General features: G+C 38.4%; 1 protein-coding gene across 3 annotated transcripts in view; it reads left to right on the top strand.

Annotated features, from left to right (window-relative positions):
- Positions 1–10,456, top strand: part of LOC106976995 (transmembrane serine protease 11E) — a 48,388-nt gene extending 37,932 nt beyond the window's left edge. For all 3 annotated transcript variants that reach the window (XM_053217282.1, XM_027057834.2, XM_027057838.2), the window contains one exon: positions 6,845–10,456. In XM_053217282.1, the coding sequence (XP_053073257.1) occupies positions 6,845–7,006 (162 nt within the window). In that variant the 3' untranslated portion in view covers positions 7,007–10,456. The remainder of the gene's footprint in view (positions 1–6,844) is intronic.
- The last annotated feature ends 14,121 nt before the right edge of the window (positions 10,457–24,577 follow it).

Consider the following 24,577-nt stretch of genomic DNA (forward strand, 5'->3'; position numbering starts at 1 on the left):
AGGCCTGGATTGCAATGTATTTTCCTCTCAGGACTGCCTTCACTGCGTCCCAAAGCGTTTGGATTGTTGTATTTTCATTTTCGTTTGTTTCCATATATTTTTAATTTTCTTCTCTAATTGCCTGGTTGACCCACTCATTCGTTAGTAGGGTGTTCTTTAACCTCCATGCTTTTGGAGGTTTTCCAGACTTTTTCCTGTGGTTGATTTCAAGCTTCATAGCATTGTGGTCTGAAAGTATGCATGGTATAATTTCAATTCTTGTAAACTTATGAAGGGCTGTTTTGTGACCCAGTATATGATCTATCTTGGAGAATGTTCCATGTGCACTCGAGAAGAAAGTATATTCTGTTGCTTTGGGATGCAGAGTTCTAAATATATCTGTCAAGTCCATCTGAGCCAATGTCTCATTCAGGGCCCTTGTTTCTTTATTGACCGTGTGTCTAGATGATCTATCCATTTCTGTAAGTGGGGTGTTAAAGTCCCCTGCAATTACTACATTCTTATCAATAAGGTTGCTTATGTTTATGAGTAATTGTTTTATATATTTGGGGGCTCCAGTATTTGGCGCATAGACATTTATAATTGTTAGCTCTTCCTGATGGATAGACCCTGTAATTATTATATAATGCCCTTCTTCATCTCTTGTTACAGCCTTTCATTTAAAGTCTAGTTTGTCTGATATAAGTATGGCTACTCCAGCTTTCTTTTGGCTTCCAGTAGCATGATAAATAGTTCTCCATCCCCTCACTCTCAATCTAAAGGTGTCCTCAGGTCTAAAATGAGTCTCTTGTAGACAGCAAATAGATGGGTCTTGTTTTTTTATCCATTCTGATACCCTATGTCTTTTGGTTGGCTCATTTAATCCATTTACATTCAGTGTTATTATAGAAAGATATGGGTTTAGAGTCATTGTGATGTCTGTATGTTTTATGCTTGTAGTGATGTCTCTGGTACTTTGTCTTACAGGGTCCCCCTTAGGATCTCTTGTAGGGCTGGTTTAGTGGTGGCAAATTCCTTCAGTTTTTGTTTGTTTGGGAAGACCTTTATCTCTCCTTCTATTCTAAATGACAGACTTGCTGGATAAAGGATTCTTGGCTGCATATTTTTTCTGTTTAGCACACTGAAGATATCGTGCCAATTCTTTCTGGCCTGCCAAGTTTCAAAAGAGAGATCAGTCACGAGTCTTATAGGTCTCCCTTTATATGTGAGGGCACGTTTATCCCTTGCTGCTTTCAGAATTTTCTCTTTATCCTTGTATTTTGCCAGTTTCACTATGATATGTCGTGCAGAAGATCGATTCAAGTTACGTCTGAAGGGAGTTCTCTGTGCCTCTTGGATTTCAATGCCTTTTTCCTTCCCCAGTTCAGGAAGTTCCCTGCTATAATTTCTTCAAGTACCCCTTCAGCACCTTTCCCTCTCTCTTCCTCCTCTGGGATACCAATTATGCGTATATTATTTCTTTTTAGTGTATCACTTAGTTCTCTAATTTTCCCCTCATACTCCTGGATTTTTTTATCTTTCTCTCAGCTTCCTCTTTTTCCATAACTTTATCTTCTAGTTCACCTATTCTCTCCTCTGCCTCTTCAATCCGAGCTGTCGTCGTTTCCATTTTGTTTTGCATTTCGTTTAAAGCGCTTTTCAGCTCCTCGTGACTGTTCCTTAGTCCCTTGATCTCTGTAGCAAGAGATTCTCTGCTGTCCTCTATACTGTTTTCAAGCCCAGCAATTAATTTTATGACTATTATTCTAAATTCACTTTCTGTTATATTATTTAAATCCTTTTTGATCAGCTCATTAGCTGTTGTTATTTCCTGGAGATTCTTCTGAGGGGAATTCTTCCGCTTGGTCATTTTGGATAGTCCCTGGCATGCTGAGGGCCTGCAGGGCACTTCCCCTGTGCTGTGGTGTATAACTGGAGTTGGTGGGCGGGGCCGCAGTCCGACCTGATGTCTGACCCCAGCCCACCGCTGGGGCCACAGTCAGACTGGTGTGTGCCTTCTCTTCCCCTCTCCTAGGGGCGGGATTCACTGTGGGGTGGCGTGGCCCGTCTGGGCTACTTGCACACTGCCAGGCTTGTGATGCTGGGGATCTGGCGTATTAGCTGTGGTGGGTAGGCAAGGTGCACAGGGGCAGGAGGGGCAGGCTTAGCTCGCTTCTCCTTAGGTGATCCACTTCAGGAGGGGCCTTGTGGCAGTGGGAGGGTGTCAGATCCGCTGCCGGAGGTTTGGCTCCGCAGAAGCACAGAGTTGGGTGTTTGCGCGGAGCGAGCAAGTTCCCTGGCAGGAACTGGTTCTCTTTGGGATTTTGGCTGGGGGATGGGCGGGGGAGATGGCGCTGGCGAGTGCCTTTGTTCCCCACCAAACTGAGCTCTGTCGTCCGGGGGCTCAGCAGCTCTCCCTCCCTTTGTCCTCCAGCCTTCCCGCTTTCCGAGCAGAGCTGTTAACTTATGACCTCCCAGACGCTAAGTCGCGCTTGCTGTCGGAACGCAGTCTGTCAGGCCCCTCTGCTTTTGCAAGCCAGACTCGGGGGCTCTGCTTGGCCGGTGGGCCTCCCCTCCGCCCCGGCTCCCTCCCGCCAGTCCGTGGAGCGCGCACTGCCTCGCTGCCCTTCCTACCCTCTTCCGTGGGCCTCTCGTCTGCACTTGGCTCCGGAGACTCCATTCTGCTAATCCTCTGGCGGTTTTCTGGGTTATTTAGGCAGGTGTAGGTGGAATCTAAGTGATCAGCAGGACGCGTGGTGAGACCAGCATCCTCCTACGCCGCCATCTTCCCTCCCATCATCTCTTTTTTTTTTTTATTGCTGAGTAATACTCCACTGTATATATATATATATATATATATATATATATATATATATATACCATATCTTCTTTATCCATTCATCCATTGATGGATATTTGGGCTCTTTCTATACTTTGGCTATTGTTGATAGTGCTGCTATAAACATTGGTGTGCATGTGCCCCTTCAAACAGCATTCCTGTATCCCTTGGATAAATACCTAGTAGTGCAATTGCTGGGTCATAGAGTAGTTCTATTTTTAGTTTTTATTTTATTTTATTTATTTTATTTTTAGTTTTTTAAGGAACCTCCATACTCTTTACCAGAGTGGCTGCACCAGTTTGCATTCCCACCAGCAGTGCCAAAGAGATCCTCTTTCTCCGTATCCCCACAAACATCTGTTGTTGCCTGAGTTGTTGATGTTAGCCATTCTGACAGTTGTAAGGTGGTATATCTCCATGTGGTTTTGATTTGTATTTCCCTGATGATGAGTGATGTGGAGCATTTTTTCATGTGTCGGTTGGCCATCTGGATGTCTTCTTTGGAGAAGTGTCTATTCATGTCTTTTGCCCATTTCTTCACTGGATTATTTGTTTTTTGGGTGTTGAGTTTGAGAAGTTCTTTATAGATTTGGATCTATGCCTTTATCTGATATGTCTACATATCTTTATCTGATATGTCTTTTGCAAATATCATCTCCCATTCTGTCAGTTACCTTTTAGTTTTGTTGATTGTTTCCTTCGCTGTGCAGAAGGTTTTTATTTTGATGAGGTCCCAGTAATTCATTTTAGCTTTTGTTTCCCTTGCCTCCGGAGATGTGTTGAGGAAGAAGTTGCTGCAGCCAAGGTCAAAGAGGTTTTTGCCTGCTTTCTCCTCGAGGATTTTGATGGCTTCCTATCTTACATTGAGGTCTTTCATCCATTTTGAGTTTATTTTTGTGTGTGGTGTAAGAAAGTGGTCCAGGTTCATTCTGCAGGTCGCTGTCCAGTTTCCCCAGCACCACTTGCTGAAGAGACTGTCTTTATTCCACTGGATATTCTTTCCTTCTTTGTCAAATATTAGTTGGCCATACGTTTGTGGTTCCATTTCTGGGTTCTGTATTCTGTTCCATTGATCTGAGTGTCTGTTTTTGTGCCAGTACCATACTCTCTTGATGAGTACAGCTTTGTAATACAGCTTGAAGTCTGGGATTGTGATGCCTCCTGCTTTGGTTTTCTTTTTCAAGATTGCTTTGGCTATTCAGGGTCTTTTCTAGTTCCATACAAATTTTAGGATTGTTTGTTCTAGCTCTGAATGCTTGAGTTATTTTGATAAGTATTGCATTGAATATGTAGATTGCTTTGGGTTGTATCAACATTTAAATAGTATTTGTTCTCCTATCCAGGAGCATAGAATATTTTTCCATTTTTTTATGTCTTCTTCAATTTCTTTCATCAGCTTTCTATAGATTTCAGTGTATAGATTTTTCACCTCTTTGGTTAGATTTATTCCTAGGTATTTTACAGTTTTTGGTGCAATTGTAAATGGGATCGATCCTTGATTTCTCTTTCTGTTGCTTCATTGTTGGTATATAGGAAAACAATTGATTTCTGTGCATTGATTTTATATCCTGTGATTTTGCTGAATTCATTGATTGGTTCCAGCAGTTTTTTTGGTGGAATTTTTGGGTTTTCCATATAGAGTATCATGTCATCTGCAAAGAGTGAAAGGTTGACCTCCTCCTGGCCGATTTGGATGCCTTTTATTTCTTTGTGTTGTCTTATTGCTGAGGCTAAGACTTCCAGTAGTATCTTGAATAACAGTGGCGAGAGTGGACATCCCTGTCTTGTTCCTGACCTTAGGGCGAAAGCTCTCAGGTTTTCCCCATTGATAATGATATTAGCATTGGGTCTTTCATATATGGCTTTTATGATCTTGAGGTATGATCCTTCTATCCCTACTTTCTTGAGGTTTCTATCTAGAAAGGATGCTGTATTTTGTTAAATGCTTTCTCTGCATCTATTGAGAGCATCATGTGGTTCTTGTCCTTTCTTTTATTGATGTGATGAATCACATTGATTGTTTTGCAGGTATTGAACTGGCCCTGCATCCCAGGTATAAATCCCACTTGGTCGTGGTGAATAATTTTTTAAATGTATTGTTGGATCTGGTTGGCTAATATCTTTTTGAGGATTTTTGCATCCATGTTCATCAGAATAATTGGTCTATGGTTCTCCTTTTTAGTAGGGCCTTTGTCTGGTTTTGGAATCAAGGTAATGCTGGCTTCATAGAAAGAGTTTGGAAGTTTTCCTTCCATTTCTATTTTTTGGAACAGCTTCAAGAGAATAGGTGTTAACTCTTCCTTAAATACTTGGTAGAATTCCCCTGGAAAGCCATCTGGCCCTGGACTCTTATTTTTTCGCAGATTTTTGGTTACTAATTCGATTTCCTTACTGGTTATGGGTCTGTTCAAATTTTCTATTTCTTCCTGTTTCAGTTTTGGTAGTTTATATGTTTCTAGGAATTTGTCCATCGCTTCCGGATAGGGCACAGACACCTTTAAAATATTTTTTAAAAATAGAGCCCCAAAGACTTCTACCTGTGCAACAGCTCAGTTGAGAGCCCCAAAGACTTCTACCTGTGCAAGAGCTCAGCTCTTTTTCTGAGTGGCATAATTTTACTCCCATTGTTCTGGCATCCATGCCTAAGACGAAACACATATAAACCATCACAACTTCCATCTTATAATGACATAATTCCCTGATAATGTGTGAACTAATTAGTTTCAGTAGGACAGACTATCTTTCCATTTTTGATAATTGCTGGTGGACATCACCTGATGCATCTTGTAATCTGTTAGCTATTCTGATTTTTCCATTAATTGCTTTATTCTCAGACTCATTTTTTCCCATCTCTTAAGCAGATTTAAATTTTGTTGTCTCTGTAATGTCTATTTCTGCATCCTAATCTGCTCTGCCTTCATATAGGCTTGGGTTTTAATTATCAAAATGATTTATTTGGATGCTACCTGTACGTACACTCTTTTTGTATCTCCTACCACCTACGAGGCTATACATCAACACTTATTGGTGAATTGATTTAAAAATTACAAACACGTTATTCCAAATTCAGTTACTATTAGCATTAGTTAATATGTTTACATGAACAAAAGAAAATGCACAAAGAAGTTAATATAATGCAGAGGGGAAAAGCCAAATGCCTGAGTTAGAACACTCTGGATTCAAATTCAATTCTGCCACTGAATACATGTGCCATCAGGCAAAGTACTTAATTTCTCCAAGTTTTGATTTCCTCATTGTTAATATGGAGAAAATGAAACCTTGCTCCATGTTTTGTTGCCAGAATTAACATGAGTGAATTAGATAATATGTTAATTCAGAGCTCCATAGAGTGCTGAACACCTAATGGGTGGTCAGTACTAAAGACCCCATGATTTTGAGGCAAGATCAGCCTGTACCTTGTTTTTCTGAGCTATATAAAGAAACAGCCCTCGGGAGTTTACAAGGCATAAACAATCGGAATTTGTGGTTTTAAATATGTATTTACTAAGTTCTATTTTATGCCAGGCTCTATGCTAAGCACTTTATATTTACTGTTTTATCTAATCTTCAAAATTATCATCAGAGGTAGGTATTATTAGGAGCATTACAAATATATAAATTAAAGGTCTTAGCCGGCTGGAAGAGCCAGACTTGAGATTTAAACCCAGGTGTCTGACTCTAGTGTCTGTCCTTTTTATCAGTAATAGACTCTCCACCCTTCTTTTGGGAGTTATGTCACACTGATAAAGAATATGAGGAATTACAGTCTCAGATGTACCAGATAAGAGTACTCTTCTCCAAAGAGATGTCTCCTTTAATCTCAGTGTACCCACCTCTGAATCTAAGCTAATGCTTCAGGTAGTGGATCTCCTCCCTTATGTGAATTACTGACACAGGGTATCACTTCTGCATCTGAGCACACTGATTTTTGAAAACTTCCCTTTCATTAAGTTCAAATTAGAAAAATAACAAAAACTGCCATAATGAACTGAATTATTAGTTACCAATCTCTCTCTTCTCCTGTAGGGTGACTCTGGAGGACCACTGGTTAGTCCAGATGCTAGAGATATCTGGTATCTTGCTGGAATAGTGAGCTGGGGAGATGAATGTGGACAACCTAACAAGCCTGGTGTTTATACTAGAGTGACTGCTTTCCGAGACTGGATCCATTCCAAAACTGGTATCTAAGAGAGAAAAATCTAGTAGAATGGAACACATTTTTGTGTATAGGCCATTCTCAAAGATACAGAATTGCAGAAGTCTTGCAGGTCACTTGGATATGACCCATCTAACTAACTGTTTGCTTGATGCACATATTTCCTTCCTACCTCTGCTCCACACTGAACGTCCTACTTCTGTCAGATAGATTCTGTCCCAATTTGCGTTCATTTGTTTTCTAGAAGCTTTTTCATCAAAATTTTGGCTTGTTGACGTATTTTTCTTATGCATATTATGCATATATATATATATATATATATAATTTGAAGCAATTCCTTCTTTCATTTTTCCAACCTCTCTCATCTCAGATCTCTGCTTTCAAGGTGCAGAACAAAGGGTCAAAGGAAATGTAAAAAGGAAAGAACTATATTTTTATGTACAAAAAAGTATTAGGAATTTCTTTTTCCTTAAAGGAATGAGGAAAATGATAATATTCATTATGACAGGTCAAGCAAATAGAAAGCAGAATACAAAACACTTAATGATGGAGAAAGAATGGGAATTAAGGAAGTACAGAGAAACCAAGATATAGTTTTATTTTCATTTCTAGCTAACATCTACAGTGATAAGTGTGGGGACAATTCTGTTTTCCTGTGACCTACAATAATTATACAGATTCTATATAATGTACTTGTTCTAAGTTAAAGCAAATAATATTTATTTAGTCTTGCACTACTGCAAGTATCAATATATTATAATGAAAACATCATCCATTTACTTGATATTATGACAGTCCATGAAGAAGGGGAATTTGGGAAAATATCACTACTTAATGTATTGCAAATGCTTTAAAAATCTGAGGTTATGAAAATTCATTTAAGAACGACCAGTATACCTTATGTATTAAGATTTTTTTGTGGTTGACTAGACGAGAATGAAGAGAGAATTAATATTTAACGAAAAGGAACTATCACCAAGGGCTTGTGTGCTTGTGATTAAAGCTTTTCCAGCTACAAAGCCTGGAAGGGAATAAGGTCCAGGTGTTAATGTATAGTTGTAGTTATGCAAATGGAAATGAGACCTCCATTTGGAGATGATTACACATCTTTGCCTGCTACCTGCTTTACCTTCCCGTGGCCTGAGCACTTCCCTGGGCTTGGATCAGAAGATATCCTCACTGCTGTGTCTAGTATGGCACAGAATTGCTAACTGCTTACATACAAAACTGAAGACGGAAAGCCAAATATCAGCCATTTTCATAATTTTATTTTTAGTAATTTACTAAGCTGTGAGAGACATAACACGCAAGTGATCTAGGCCATCATGAAGTTAGAACTCATGCCATGTTAATGGTGAGATTTCACTAAAGTTTTCATTACCCTTACCTGCTCATATATAGCTATTCACCAAATTCTGTATTGGGCCATAACCACTTTCAAAACCACAATCAGTAGGAAAAATTTGACTTTTATTGACCTGAATAATATTGGCATATGAACTGGTAAAATTTAGGCACTTGGCTAAAGTAAGATGAAAACTGACATGAATGGACGTGTTTGATATTTTGGACAAATTATTTTTGTTTCATTTAATATTCTGAAAAAAATAAAATTGAGGCAAGTGATGAATTTTAAACAAAGATTTAAGTACATTTCAAACTAAATTACTCTCAGTGTTCTATTCAAAATTGACCCCCTGTTTCAGTATCTTCTGTAGTTGGGCCTCTAGATGGCACCTGTAAGCTGTGGGAAGATAGAAAAAGATGTCTGGATCTTCAAGTGCTAAAAACTGTAGTAGAAATTCTGTGTTAGGGATTTTTTTTATAAAAGCAAAAGAATACAATTCCTCTCTTTGAAGGCATTTAAAAATAAGTACACATAAATTGACATCATGGTCAATATTTTCCAGATTTCTGGAGGCGAGTTTCCAAACTAAAAATTTATAACATGTGATGTGAGGAATTTCTTCTGCAAGCCAACTTGAAGAGATTTAAATTAAGGAGAAATTTTAGGAGTTTAATTTCACAATGGCATCATAGTCTTCAGAGAAATACTTTTGATACTATCTTTTACAAAAGATTTGAGAAACAGAGGTTGGGTCACAGTGAAAATATGAGCAGTAGTTCAAACTTTATGTGCACAGAGAAATAGATAATACGATAGGTCATATTTTTAAAATAACTTCTTTTGAAAAAAGATAACATGTGGAGGGTTTCAGCATTTTTGAACATGTCTATTTTAACTATGTCATTGGAGAAAGTTAAGTCATGACTGGAATAACATTTATTAATTGTATAAGCGGTATGCAGTTCCTTTTATATCTTTTATCTCTCTTCCCACAGTACCTAGTAAAGTGCTTTGTATGTCATAGTCTTTCAATGTGTTGCTTTATTTTTATATTATGCAGAAAACATAGCTTTATTATTGTTTACACATTGACTTTAAGAAGTAATCCAGATTTTACATTAACTGTGATTTAAGCCAGGTGATTAAACACTCTAAACCTCAATATACTCCTTTATAAGACAGGGATAATAATATTACCTCAAATGATCAATTGTAGAGACTACAATGAGATAACATTTGAAAGTGCTTAGCAGAGTTCTTGGCACATAGTGGGTGCTCAAGAAATGGTAGCTATTATAATTATTACTTTAATTAAACGACAATCTTGTTTTAAACAATTGGTACTTGATCATTAGATAATTAGATAATTAGAATAATAGAATAGGCCAATTTCTTGTTTAGTTAGGACTCCTCCTGGAAGTCTTTCTTGACTCCCTCAAGTGAATATAACATCCTCTTTTCTGAAATTCCTTACCATCTAAAAAAAAACACTTTAAGATTTTCCCAGATAATCATAGATTCACATATAGTTATAAAATATAAAACAGAGAGATCATGTGTATCATTTACCTAGTTTCCCACAATGGTAAACATCTTGCTTAGCTATAATATAATATCACAGCCAAGAATTCAACATTGAGACAATCCATCAATCCATCAACCTTATTCAGATTTCACCAGCTTTAAAAGCATGCAGTTATGTGGGTATGTATGTGTTTAATTCTGTAATTTTATCATGTGTAGATTTATGTAATCCCCACCACAGATGAGGTACAGCATAGTTTGATCTCAAGGATCCCTCAAACTACCCATAGCCACCTGGCTCCTTCCCTATCCCTGTCCTCAGTCTTTAACTCCTGGTAACCATTAATCTCTTCTATATGTTTATGATTTTGTCAATTCAAGAATGGTAATGGAATCATACTCTATGAAACCTTTAGAGGTTAGCTTTTTCACTCAGCATACTTCCATTGGCATCAATCCAAGTTATGTGTGTCAATAGTTCATTCTTTTATTACTGAGTAGCATTCTATGGTATGGATGTACCACAATTTGTTTAACCATTCACTTACTGAAGGGCATTTGAAGTGTGTACAATTTTTGACTATCACGAATAAAGTAACTATAACATTTGTGTGTCGGTGTGTAGGTTTTGTGTGAACATTCATTCCTTTGGGACTAATACCCTAGAGGGCATTAATGGTCATATGGTAAGCACATGCTTAATTTTTAAAGAAACTGTTATATTCTTTTCATCTGGTTTCTTACCATTTTTTTAAACCTCTCTGTACCTACACTCTCTCCCCATGTTTTCTAAAACTGTTTTTAAAGTTTATTTATTTTCAGAGAAAGAGAATAAGCAGGGGAGGGGCAGTGAGAGAGAGAGAGAGAGAGAGAGAGAGAGAATCCCAAGCAGGCTCTGTGCTGGCATCACAGAGCCTGACACAGGGCTTGATCCCATGATCCTGAGATCATGACCTGAGCTGAGATCAAGAGTTGGATGCTCAAATGACTGAGCCATCCAGGCACCCCTCCCCATGTTTTTTTAGAGATGTGTGAATAGATCTGATACAACTAGACCATAAGCCCTTTCAGGTGGGGACCATGGCCGTTTCATTTTTATAACCTTTATAGTTCATAGGAAAGTATAATATTTATGGCACATACTCAATAAAGATTTATGAAATAAAGATTGAAGACAGTAGTAAAAGAAAGCAAATAGGAATACATGAGAAATTTTAAAAAAGGAATTACTTTGGGGAGAAAAAAATTAACAGTGTTGCCTTCATGAATGCATTATGCCATAATTTTTATAATTCTGGACTTTACCACAGTACCTCCAAGTATCTCATATTGCTTGATATATAATCTTCCTCTCTGTACTCTCCCACATGGTATACAATCAAATACAGACTAAAAGACATGGATTATGTGATAATCTTATCCTTGTGCCTGTTTATTTCCTGATACATAATGTCTTTGATGGTTTTCTGATGAATCTGTATCAATTTCTACACTGTTTTTGTGGAGTGGATTCAAGTACAAGGATATATCTTATATCTGTGTTGGTATTAATTTTTATAACCCTGACTCTATGAGTTTTTTGTTCTAGTAATGTTTTTATTGTACAACTCTCAAGGTGGGGTGGAAGACAGAGAGGCCTGTGACATGTAATTAGATGTGCCTTAGTCGACACTGACCCATTAATCAATACTTCTTTGGCACAGCTGTAGCCAGTTTAAATAAATAACAGTGTCAATCACTATAGTCACTGCCCTGCACATACCTTTGACTCCTGCTTTTCATTCTTGCTTCACCACCCTATGACATTTGCTTTTTACCACAACCCTGATAAAATCCAGATCTCCACCTACTCTTTTCCTATAGTGTGCCATTGAGCATGTTTGGAGAAAAATTCAAAACCACTCTGACAGGTCTGACTTCAAATGCATGATCACAAATCTCCAGTCACTCTCAGTGCTTCCCCAACATCATATGATACTTCACTGTTCACCTTCCCATTCTCCCAGATTTCTATTTCACATCTCTTCCTCTCCTTAACTCCCCTATCACCTCCTTCTGCATCCCATTCTCCACTGATGATCTTGCTTCTCACCTCCTTCACTGAAAATCAAAGCATTCTGAAGAAACCCTCCACCACCTCTATTCACGTGTCAGCGGCTGCTTCTGCACACTTGGCTTTCCTGCCTGTTGCCCCAGGTGCTCTGATTGAAAGCCAATCCCCCCACCTATACACTAGATCCCATCTTCTCTCACCTACGTAGGTAATTCGCTCCAGCAACTCCTCCCTCCCTCTCCTACTTCAAATTTTCTTTTTGTTATTTTCTCAACCTCAAGAAAGACACACACACACACACACACCAAAATGATCTCGACTTGACCTTTTCTACCCATTGCAGCTCCAAGACTTTGCAGGAAAGCTTTTTGAAAAAAATCACTCTATATTTACTACCTGTTTACTACCTCCTATAACCTCTGCTTCTGTTATTCCTTAAGCACATTTCAACCAAATTTTGGCTTCGTAATTTCTCTAAAACTGCTCTTCACAAGGGCACTAATAGTCTCCATGTTGCTAAATCTAATGGTGAGTTCTCATCTTACATGTCTCATCAATCGCATTTGGCACAGTTAATCCCTGCCTCCTCCTTGTTAGATCCTCTTCTTTTTCTTTCAGGTCACTACATATTCCTGATTTCCTGCTACTCTCAGACTTTGTACTCACAGGTAGTCTCATTTTCTGGTTGCCACCCTTGTCCTTGCGCTCCTAATGTTAGCTTACACCAGGGCTAAGACCTTATTATTCTTCCTTGGTGATCTCATTCAGTCTCATGGTTTTAAATACCATCTTTATGATGACATTTCCAGATTTTTATCTCTGGCTCAGACCTCTCTTCTCAAATCCAAACTCCTATGTCCAATGGTCTATCTCCATTACTGGTATCTCCATTAAGATGTATAGTAACCATTTCTTTAAAAAAATTCTTTTTAATGTTTATTTATTTTTGAGAGAGAGAGAGAGACAGAGCATGAGTAGGGAAGGGGCAGAGAGAGAGGAGACACAGACTCTGAAGCAGACTCCAGCTCCAAGCTGTCAGCACAGATCCTGACGTGGGGCTCAAACTCACGAGCTGTGAGATCATGATCTGAGCTGAAGTTGGGTGCCTAACTGACTGAGTCACCCATGTGTCCCTCTAATAATCATTTCAAACACAACGTGTCTTGTCTCCAAACATGTTGTACCCACTGTCTTCCCCACCTCAGTCAATGCCATTCTTCCAGTGCTCAGGCCCTAAAACTCTTGACTTCTCTCTTTCTTTCACATCCCACATCTAGAATTTTCTAGTATAATATTCTCTAGAATTTTGCCTAAACTCAAGCTCACTTATCAATTATTTGTAAATTTATCTTCTGTTCCCCTTTGAAAAGAATATCATTTGCTACTTTTTCCATTCTCTGAATCTCCAAAATTCCAAGGCCTGTGTCTCCCTCTCTCTTTGACTCTCCCCCACTGTGCACACTGTCTCAAGCATTTCATGAATTCTTCTGCCTCCACACTTTCATTTTTGCTGCTTTTCTACCTGGGAAGCTATTTCCCTAAATAGTCATGTGATTTTCCCCGTTCTCTTTTCATTCAAGTCTCTGCTCAGATGTTGATCCTCAGAGAAGCCTACTTTGACCATTGTATCTTGTATAATTGCTTCTGTCTCTCATTTTCCTTTTTACCATACTTTACATATCTTTATAGCAATCATTTCTACCTGACACTACACACACACACACACACATACACAAATGCACACACATGCACACACACACACTGAGTATAATCCAGTATAATCTCATTTTAATTACATCTGCAAAGATTATTTTTCCAAATAAGGTCACATTCTGAAGTTCCAGTTGGGGGACAATACTCAACACAGTACAGTGCCCAAGACAGAAGCCACAGTCTTTTTGTATCCTTGGAAGTGACCTAATCTAATCTTGCAAGCAACATCCTGCAGCATTTAATTTGGTAGAAGTGAGTCAGTAAGTCCAGTCCATCCTCAGGGGAGGAGATTGCACAAGGGTGGTTGTGACCCTTGTGTGTCATACAAGGGTGATTCCAGGAGGTTGACACTATGGGGGGCCATTTTAGAGGCTCCCTACCATGAGCATGGACTTGGAAGGGGTCTTTTGAAGTTAAGGTTCCAACCTGTTGCTGTGATTGACTCTATGATCTTAGCTTTAGTTCTCCTGAAAGCAGAAGCTGAAACAATGGCTTCCCTGCAGATAGTCTCCTGGAAGTGATCCTACAAACGGTGGGGTGGAGGTGTTGGGAGGAAATAGCAAGGGGAAAACCAAGACTTGGCTATGTGATTGAGTTGGAACCTCTGGGGGAATGGTTCTCCATCCCACAGGGATTTCTGAAGGGCTGTATGGAATGCTTCTCAGAATTATCCATCTGAGAAAATAAAGAAGGAACGTTTCCCCTCACTGATTGAGAGCTGCCCCATGGTGAATTACCTGTTTGCGCTTCCAGGTTGTGCAAATGTCAGGGTTGATCTGACTCCCATTGCTCCCATGCTGAAGTTTCTAAGGAAGTTTCTAAAGAAGTCCTACGATGCTTGAGGTGAAGTGATGTCTGAAGTCTATGCGGAACTATTTGCCATATTTGCATTTGGAATTGAGGTGAAACCAAGAAGAAATAAAGAGTGCCCAAGAGATTTATGGTAAAAAGGAGAGGTTAGGAGAAATTGGAAATTCAATGACAAAAGAATTTGCCTTTTCTAAGTCAGAAATAGTTTACCTACATAACTGTCATATGCCTTCCCTCCCATTTTAGTTCTCAAGACTATGGCTGTCCTCCTGTGTAAGGCCTAACTATTCTGTGCCCTAAAGTTACTGTTGATCAGATTAACCATTGACTTGCTGCTCTCACTGCTCCCATGTATTTATGTATGTAAATATTCACATACATAAATATAATAGTTTTGTTATAAAGGCATTGGTCTTAAGGTCTGGGCTATTAATTTATATCATAGTCGTGGATCTAAAAAGATAAAAATCAAATAAGCCAAAAATAAGCCAAAATAATAAAAGTGATTGTCATCTCTAGATCAGTGCTTTCTAACAGAAATATAATGTAAGCTACACATGTATTTTAATTTTCTAGTGGACACACTTAAAAAAGTAAAAAGAAACATGTGGCAGGTGGCCACAAGATGGGCCACATTGTCATGATGATTATTTTGAATTAAAAAGCAGTTAAAACCCATTAGATTCAGGAAGAGCTCTTTACTTCCCCCCTCAAGTGCCTAAAAATTTAGAAGGAGGACTTGCTCTAGGAAGAGAACTATTATCATAGTTAATTACACACTGAACTAGACATGGTAGAACCTAGCAAAGCCTTCCCCTTTTTCTCTTTAGACTTGCCCAATGTGTAACATAGTTTTCTTGTCCACAAATGCAGTTCCTCTACTATTTCCTAATGAACTCATTTTGCTGGTAAAATAACCAGCCATTTTATTTTTAAGGTTGACAATACAGCCATAGTAGTTCAAAATACTGGGCTTATTTTATTATTTCTGCAGTGACATTTATTAAGGATTATTCAAAAGATTTAGTGGCTTAAAAAAACATTTTATTTCAAATTAATTTTTGACTTCTAGAAAGTTGCAAAAATAGTAAACAATGTTCCCTTATATTACTCGCCCCACCATGTCTCATGCAAACATTAACCATAGTACAATTATTAAGAACAGGAAATTAACATTACTACAGTATTATTAGTTAACCTAAGGTCCTATTTGAGTTATTAAAAAAACTGGCAGTTGGGTGCTGAAGGGTATACTAATAATTTCTTTTAATACTTTCAGTACATGCCTAAAACTACTGGTCTCATCCTTTCAGTATTAAAACTCGTTAAAATTTTAAAGGAAATACAGTAACTTCTTTAGCTCCTAGGGTTTCTTTTTGTTATAACTCATATGAATATTCTTAGAGCAATGTTTTTCAGACTTTGGTGTCTATAAACTTACCAGGGATATTTGTCAACAATTTATCTTGGGTCCATCCCTACATGCACACACAGTTGGGTTGGGAGAGGCTAGAATCTGTATTTTAAACAAACATTTGCTAATGGATCACTCTTTGATGAACATAGGATTAAAAGCAGATTTGGCAGAAATCAATGTGGTATACTGAAGAGGTTTTGAAAAATCTTTCCTCAATTGTCTTTCAAACTGATTTTTTTTTAAAGAATGACTCACTAATATCAGTTCTTATATTTTACTATTAAAACATGCATGCATTACCTGGAGGAACACATAGGTTACCTGTCTTTTTTTTTCTTGATATAAATTGTCATCCTATCTGGTAGCTACATCATGCAAGAGAGAATGGGAACAAGATACAGGGTAGAACCCCAATAGCCACAAACGTTGTAAAAGGTCTTCAAGGCAGTAAAATCAGTCCTGCAGCAACCCAGCCTCTAGAGGTGGGGAAGCAAATAGCTCACACCCAAAATACTGTATTGACTCCAGTTAGCACAGCACCAAAATGTTTGTACCTTCTCATTTTTTTTCCCAATCTTACATAATCTACTATGCAAACATACATCTAACCTCCTCTGGTGCACAAATTCTACATTTACCACCGCCTCTGCTGCATTGTCCTCCTGTGTACCTACCGGCCACTTAGAAACTTTGCAGGGCCAGTCATATATCCTAATACAATAAGGCACTATATTAATAATAGAACTATTATTGTAATTAATAGCTTTTTATGTAAGCATATAGACTTTAATAATTACGTTTTGTGACATTCAAGAAATTCACACAACATCTTCAAAGAAACGATTTGTAGCAGAAAGCTAGCACGGCAATGATGCCTTTATCAGCACTAGAATATTTCTCTCGCTAGTTCTAGCACTTCTGGAAGTGTAAATGAATAGATATTACTGATGTTCAGGTTTCTTCCTGCAAAAAGAAGCCATTTGAGAAGAAACACAGAAGCTATTTTATAGTAGATGCTAAAAGACCACATAACATCCATAAATACAGTTCCCTCTTCTCCTAGTATTTTAGGTATTTACTTATTTTTCTGATTTAATTTCTATTTCTTAGGTTTCTAAACCATACTAAACATGGGAATAATGTACCCAAAACTTCCAGAATTTAAATAGGAAATATATTATTTGCTGAGATGTGGTGTTTCCAGCAGCATCTATCTATAAAAATGTATTGTGAAACTCGTATCTGAAGGGAGTATGGAGGAGGGTAAAACTGCTGCCTAAAAATTGGGCAGAGAAGACAGCACTGGTAGAAAATGGAGAGAAGGATACTAGGGCTTGACAATAAGAAGCAGATTCTGGAATTCAGTTTGTCAAACATGGTTCATCCTAACTTTACCTTGTAATTGGGGTGACCATCTGTGTTAGCTAATTGGCTTTATCCGGAGAAAAATGAAACTTTGCATACCATTGTGACAGGAGCTTGTTTTGCAAATAGGAGCAAGGTACCACCCAAGTTAGGCTCCTACCTTCCCAGAGAAACTGGCAGATGGGGGTGTCATCTCTTATGGTATTTACATCTCAAAGATAAGCTTCTCAGGTCTTTGAGAAAGACATTCCTGGATCATAAAGCTGGCAAAAGGCTTATCTAGTTTTCTTATGTAACTTAGGTTAAGAAATAGACTAGTAATTGCTATAATTTAAAAAAAATAAAATAATTGGCACAGTGTCTTTTAGGCCTTTGTTGTTATCATCTTTTCCGAATGAAGGGATGGTTTTTCTTGAGTAGATGAAAATTGTGTGGCAGTTTTTTATTTTTATTTATTTTTATTATTTTAAGTTTATTTATTTATTTTGAGAAAGAGAAAGCACAAGTGGGAGAGGGGCAAAGAGAGAGGGAGAGAGAGAGAATCCCAAGCAGGCTCCACACTCTCAGCGCAGAGCCAGGTGCAGGGCTCCAATTCATGAACTGCGAGATCATGACCTGAGCTGAAGTCGAATGCTTAACCAACGGAGCCACCCGGGTGCCCCGTGTGGCTAGTTTTTTAAAGATCTAATGCAGAAGATTGGCTTACAATGGGTACAACGGATCTTCAGTGAGGATCAATAGGTTATCTGTGTGATGTTTGCTTTGTAATGGCCAAGAGATGGTGGTAAGTAAGAATTAAAATAACTCTTAAAAATAATGTTTCATTATGTATTTTCTTGACAATTGCTTTATCTCTTTTTCATTCTTATTAAAAACGGCACTTTAAAAATAATTTGTTAATCAGTGATCAATAAGGTTAAATAGCCAACATGAAAATTTCAGCTTTCAGCAATTTCACTCTTTTATCTGCTGAAACATTAGTTTAGATTACTATAATTTATTTAACCACTTCTATATTGATGGGCACTTTAGCTCTTTCTCGTTTCCTCTAATTAAGAGAACACTGCAGGGAACATACCTGTATTTGTCAGGTAACACAAAACTGTTATAACATGCAGAGCAAAAATGCATAATAGCTCAAGCACAATAGAATTTTATTTCTTGCTCACATGATTATCCAAGGCAGGTGGTCCAGATAATCTACTGGTCTTCTCCAGTGTTTCAGGGACCTAGGATGCTTCCACCATGGAGCTCTACCATCCATTAGGGACACTTCATTCTTTGTATTTAGTCTGCAGAGCAAGAAAGTGATCATGGAGGAGGCACACTTGCTTTTTCCTAAAAGCCCTACACAAATGGAGTACACAACAGTTCCACTCCCATACCTCTGGAGAGTGGATCGGTCACACATTCATACCTAAGTACGACAGTGGCTGCCAAGCACGCAGCCAGAAAAACAAAACCAATTTCCTGGGTAGCTATTAGTCTCTGCCACGGTACTTGTAATACATTTTCTTATGGATATTTGAACATATTTATGTAGGATTGATACCTAGAAATGTTACTGCTGGGTTTCGATATATACTGTAAAATGATCTTGTAGATAGATTTTAACAACCTAAAAATGCATGATAATACTACTTTCCTTGCATCCTCTTCAACCTGACATTTTCAATACCCCATCTGATAAATAAAAAAAGTCTCCCAATTGTTCTAATTTGCACTTCATTACTTGTTAAGCTTTTTCAACTCAATTAAGGCAAAATAATTCCCCAAAGATTTACTGTTCAATGTGCTTCTGTGAATTGTCTGTTTATAGTGCTTCCTGTTTGTTTTTGTTTTTTTCTACTGGGTTATTTGCCTGGCTTCATATTGATGTTCTGGGTCTCTTTATATATTATAGAAGTAATCCTTTTTCTTTTACATATGCAGTCTTTTTTTCCCAGTCTGTCACTTCTCTTTTAACTTTTTAAATTTACCATATTGCATTTTTTAGGTTGTCAAACTCAGCTTGACACTTTTTTTTAAATGTTTATTTGTTTTGAGAGAGAGAGAGACAGAGAGAGAGTGAGAGAGAGCATGAGTGAGTGGGGGGAGGGACAGAGAGAGGAGAGAGAGAATTCCAAGCAGGTTCTACACTGACAACGTGGGTCTTGATCTCACAAACTTGGGGCTCTACCTTAAGAACCATGAGATGATGATCTCAGACAAAATCAAGAGTTAGATGCTTAACCAATGAAGCCACCCAGGCACCCCCTCCTTTATCATTTTTAGGCTTTGTGTTTTACTTAGCAAGTCTTTTACATTGAAGAATGTATAAAGTTTTCTACATTCTTTTTTTATTATTTTTATCATTTTATTTTTATTTACATTTACCTTGTAAAATTTACCTGGGTGTGAGTAGAGCTCAAAATTTGGCATTCAAGTGGTAAAAAAAATAATAGATTTTTGTTGTTTTTAATGAACACTACAGAAACTACCTTGGATCAAGAAAGAGAGATTATTAAAAGGTACCAGGAAGACTTGGTTAACTTGCAATAATTTTCTTGTATAACATGCAAACAAAAAACAATTCTGAAATTAAAATCTCATATTATTTTAGTTGACAAAGGGTGCCAAAATTCTTCCCGGATAGATACTACTCAGTCTAGAGAATGATAGAAAAATATGTTTAAATTTTTGCTAGAAACATAGAAGGCTATCATTACATAAATTGAAATAAGATGTAATTGAAAAAAAAATTTTAATGTTTATTTATTTTTAAGAGAGCGAGAGAGAGAGACAGAGAGAGTGAGCATGAGTGGGGGAGGAGCAGAGAGAGGAAGACACAGAATCCGAAGCAGACTCCAAGCTCTGAGCTGTCAGCTCAGAGCTTGACGAGGGGCTTAAACTCACGAATGGTGAGATCATAACCTGAAGTCAGATGCTTAACGAACTAAGCCACTCAGGTGCCCTGAAATAAGGTGTAATTTGTAAACTACCTAAGAAATGATAAAAGATGCTCAATCCATTATAAAGCAGAAATAATTAAAGCAAATTAAGCATAGCAAAACCATAAAATTGGCAGAAACAACCTTAAACACGTAATTGTAAAAAATATAAATAAGTTAAATTCTTTTAAAAGCTAGAGATTCTGTCTCATAAGTTCCCAGAAAACAGACTCTCTGACAGAGATTTATGTATATGTGTTTATTGGACACTGCTCACTGAAATAGTGTCTCTAAGACAGTGAGATACAGTACTGGGAAGAGGGAGAAGTTGCAACAAGGTTTCAATCAATGCCACACAGAGTTCTGAAGCTGACATATCCCCTTAGACATATCCTGGCTTCTCTGACATGTCCTAGATTGAAGCAAAGATACTAGGGCTTTTAAAACAACTTCCTCCTCACTCATTGGCCAATTGTTATAGACCCTTTGGGCTGCTATACCAAAATATGATAGACTGGATAGTCTGTAACAATAGATATTTATTTCTCACAGCTCTGGGGGCTAGGGAGCCCAAGATCAAGGTGCCAGCAGATTTGGTACCTGGTGGGAACTTTCTTGCTGGTTCAATGACTGCGATCTTCTCATTATGTCATCACATGGTAGAAGGGACAAGGGAGCTCTTCAGTGTCTCTTTTATAAAAAGGCATTAATACCATTCATGAGGGCTGTGCCCTCATGACCAAGTGACCAACCTGGACTTCTATAAATACTTTGTAACACTGTTCTCTACATCCGCTCTTACTGGCTTCCACACAACAGCCCTTCTCTAGGCAAGGTGATCTCTCTAAAACACAAAATTGATTGGATCATTCCCCACTTTAAAATAGCCAATAACAGTACCTTGGTTTCAGAATGAACAAATCCTTAACACGGCCTATCAAGCCTAACAGGATCTGGTCCCTGACTATATCTCAGTTTTATTTCAGGCCTTTGTCCCTCACTCTTAATGCTAAAAGCCACACTAGCCTTCCTTCAGAGGCTCTAGGGCAGAATCCACTCCCTTTTTTTTCTAGTTTCTTGTGGCTACCACACACCTTGGTTTGTGGTCACATCTCTGTCTCCATCTTCACATGCCTTTCTCTTCTTCTGTGTGTCCAATTTCCCTCTGCCTCTCTCTTATAAGAACACCTGCAGTTAGATTCACAGTCCCCCTAACTTATCAAGGATGATCTCCCCATGTCAGGGTCCTTAACTTACATCTACAAATACACTTTTTTCTTGATAAGGTAACATTTCTAGGTTCCATGGATTAGGACCTGATATCTATTGGTGGCCACTATTCAGCCTACTATACCTTCCATAGGAATCCAAAATATATCCCATGCAAATTGTAGCATACAATTTGATTTTGGGGAGCAGGGAGGGACACTGTTTGGAATTGGCAATGAGGAACAAGGAAATATCCTTTCTACCTATATGGACAATGGTAAAAGGGGTAGGAGAGAAAGAATAGCCACCACCTGAAATGGTGGCAAAGAAATCTTTATGCTGGAGTTGTCAGGTTCCAGTTAGAACATGAAGACGATATTTGGAGAAGAATTAAAAATTAAGAAAGATTTTATATAATAAAATAGAATAAAATAAAATAAAGAAATAAAGAAAATGAAATAGAATAAAAAATTAAAAAATTAAAAAGTGAAAAAATTTTTAAATTTTTAAATTAAAAATTAAAAAAAAGAAAAGAAAAATAAAATTTTCTCTTTCTGTATCCAAGAAAAAAAAAGGAAAAAAAAAACAATTTTAACAAAAATGGAAGCAAAAAAACCCCAAAAAAACAAAAAAAAAACTAGAAATGAACCAGAAAACAGAATGAAACCCAAATGAAGTTACATCCAGTTTCCCCTAGAACTAAAACTATGAAGCACTCTATAGTCAGTACACTAAGCAGGTGGAGGGACTTGTGCTGTTCTTTTAGGGGATGTGCTTGGAGGGCACAGTTGGGTGGGGCTTGGTGTAATGGCTCTGTTCTACATTAGTTGGCCCTACTTAGCTTACTGGGGTGGATCGGTGTGGTGAGCATGCGCTTGTGCATGCTTGTGGGTGAGCAGGAGAGGTGGGGTTGGTTTCACCCAGCTCTCCAATCTCTGGTATGGGAACTTTGTGCTCTCACGACCCCCAATCACTCCCCCACTACCCCTCCCCTCCTTTGTCTCACACCTCCATCCACTCCCTGCCTATACCCTGTGTGTCCAAGCCGTGAGCCTGGCAGGTGGCACCTCCCTCCAGAGTTCTATCTATGATGGGGTTGTGTTTCAAAACCCCATACTTCAGAGACTCCTGTGGCCTGGACCTGTGCTGACTCTCTAGGGGAGGGTCTTGCTGAGCAAAGGCAGGGTGCTAGCTTGCCCCAGAAAACGTTTGTGAAGTTGTATAGTGGCAGTGGTTCAGAGATTATGGCAAATCACAATACACAGCTGGTGCCAGATTTCACCACAGTCCGATGTTTCTGTCCCAATATCAGCAAACATGGCTGTTCTCTGGGGTCCACTGGGACCTTTACCTGTGGGGAGGCCATATGGCCTCTACCAAATGAACTCCAAGCAGGGGAACCACTTCTCCCCATGTGGCAAGTGGACCACTCAGACCCTGTTGCCTGCTCCCGGGGATTCACCCTACTGTCTCATCAGAGCACTGCCAGGCACTGGGCTCTGGAACTCCAGACTCTGTGCTCCACTGTTTATAGAATCCTGGTGGTATTGAAACCCTCTCCTTTCTTCCCATCAGTGATTTGGGGGAACAGATTTCTTGTTCAGTCCCCTGCAAGTGCTTTCACTCTTTCTCTTTCTCTCCAGCTACTTTCAGGCGAGTGTTTTTCCTGCACTCTCCCCCTCTGTCCTTTCTCTGCAGAAACAGTTCCTTACCCTCCATGGCTTTCCTCTCCACCTGTTCACTTCTCTGCACCATGTATCTTCTGAGTTCTGTGGCTCAAGTTATGCATATTGTTGTGTTAATCCTCGGATCAATTTCCAAGGTATGCAAAATGGTTTCCAAGGTATGCAAAATGGTGCTCATCTAGATGCGTTTCAGGCACAAGGCAAGCTGAGGGTTTCCATGCTACTCGTCCATCTTGATCGCCACACTGCCCTAATCTTCTAAAGGGGATATAAGGTGAATCTGACAACACACAGGCTTCAAGTAACAATTGTTTCCAATTTTTAGATTTGCCCAAGCCATAATTTTAATAATTTATTCTGGATTTTTTTGACCTAAAATTGGTGTCAGACTCACGATTTTAAATATCAACTTTACTCATGTAAAAAATAAATTGCATTATCTCTGTTCTTGTATGTCTCTCATTTTATGATATATCAAAATTCCACAGACATTAGTTATAACACTGCCACAGTTTCTCTTGTAAGTACTATTAGTAATTCATCTTACAAGAAGACTGAAACTCATTGAACAGCAATTTGGTCTCATAATCTTTTTACTAATGTTGGGCTTCACTTCATGCTGGCAAGGCATGTCAATCCCCCTTTAATTTTCCTCTGGAGGAACAGATTATATAATCAAGTTGTATTTTTAGCAATTAAAATTACCAATGCGCAGGAAATTACGTTTAACTCTAGAGGACTTACAGGAAGTAGGCAGTCAAGCATCAGAATATTTGGTTTTGATGCATATACATTGCTTATTAAGTAACAGGCCTATTGGCTAGGTTGTACAGTTTCCTTGAGAATATGAAGCTAATTTCCTAGTTATGGATTTTATACACAGGGAATAGGGCAGCTCCCATTCTAAGTTAACTAAATGACATCTTGGTCAGATAAATATGTCTTCTGAGTTTGATAAATATAAACAATTTCCTACAGCTGGGTCATAGGGGCTTTACCGAGCTTCAATTTAGCTGTAATTAAAAAGGTCTCTGTTAGTTCGCTATCTAAGCTAACCCAAAATATTACTGCAAATACAGAAGAAAATAGTAGTAAGAAGAACCAAATACTATGTAGGAATAAACAACCAATAGAAAGAAAAGAGAAGAGGTGCTTGCTTCCTGTTCCACGTTGTAAGAATTAGATAACTCATAAGTGTTTATTAAGAATCTGGAATGGGGGGTGCCTGGGTGGCTCAGTCGGTTGAGCGTCCGACTTCAGCTCAGGTCAGGATCTCACGCTCCGTGAGTTCGAGTCCCGCGTCGGGCTTTGGGCTGATGGCTCAGAGCCTGGAGCCTGCTTCCGATTCTGTGTCTCCCTCTCTCTCTGCCCCTCCCCCGTTCATGCTCTGTCTCTCTCTGTCTCAAAAATAAATAAATGTTAAAAAAAATTTTAAAAAAAAGAATCTGGAATGTATAGAAAATTAGTATAAGTCATAAACTCTATACTTCAGGATTTTGTCATCTACTTGGGGAAATAAACATGGAACAAATAGAATAGTAAGTAATAA

The sequence above is a fragment of the Acinonyx jubatus genome, chromosome B1 (genome assembly GCF_027475565.1).
Source record: "Acinonyx jubatus isolate Ajub_Pintada_27869175 chromosome B1, VMU_Ajub_asm_v1.0, whole genome shotgun sequence".
In the NCBI taxonomy this organism is placed as follows: Eukaryota; Metazoa; Chordata; class Mammalia; order Carnivora; family Felidae; genus Acinonyx; species Acinonyx jubatus.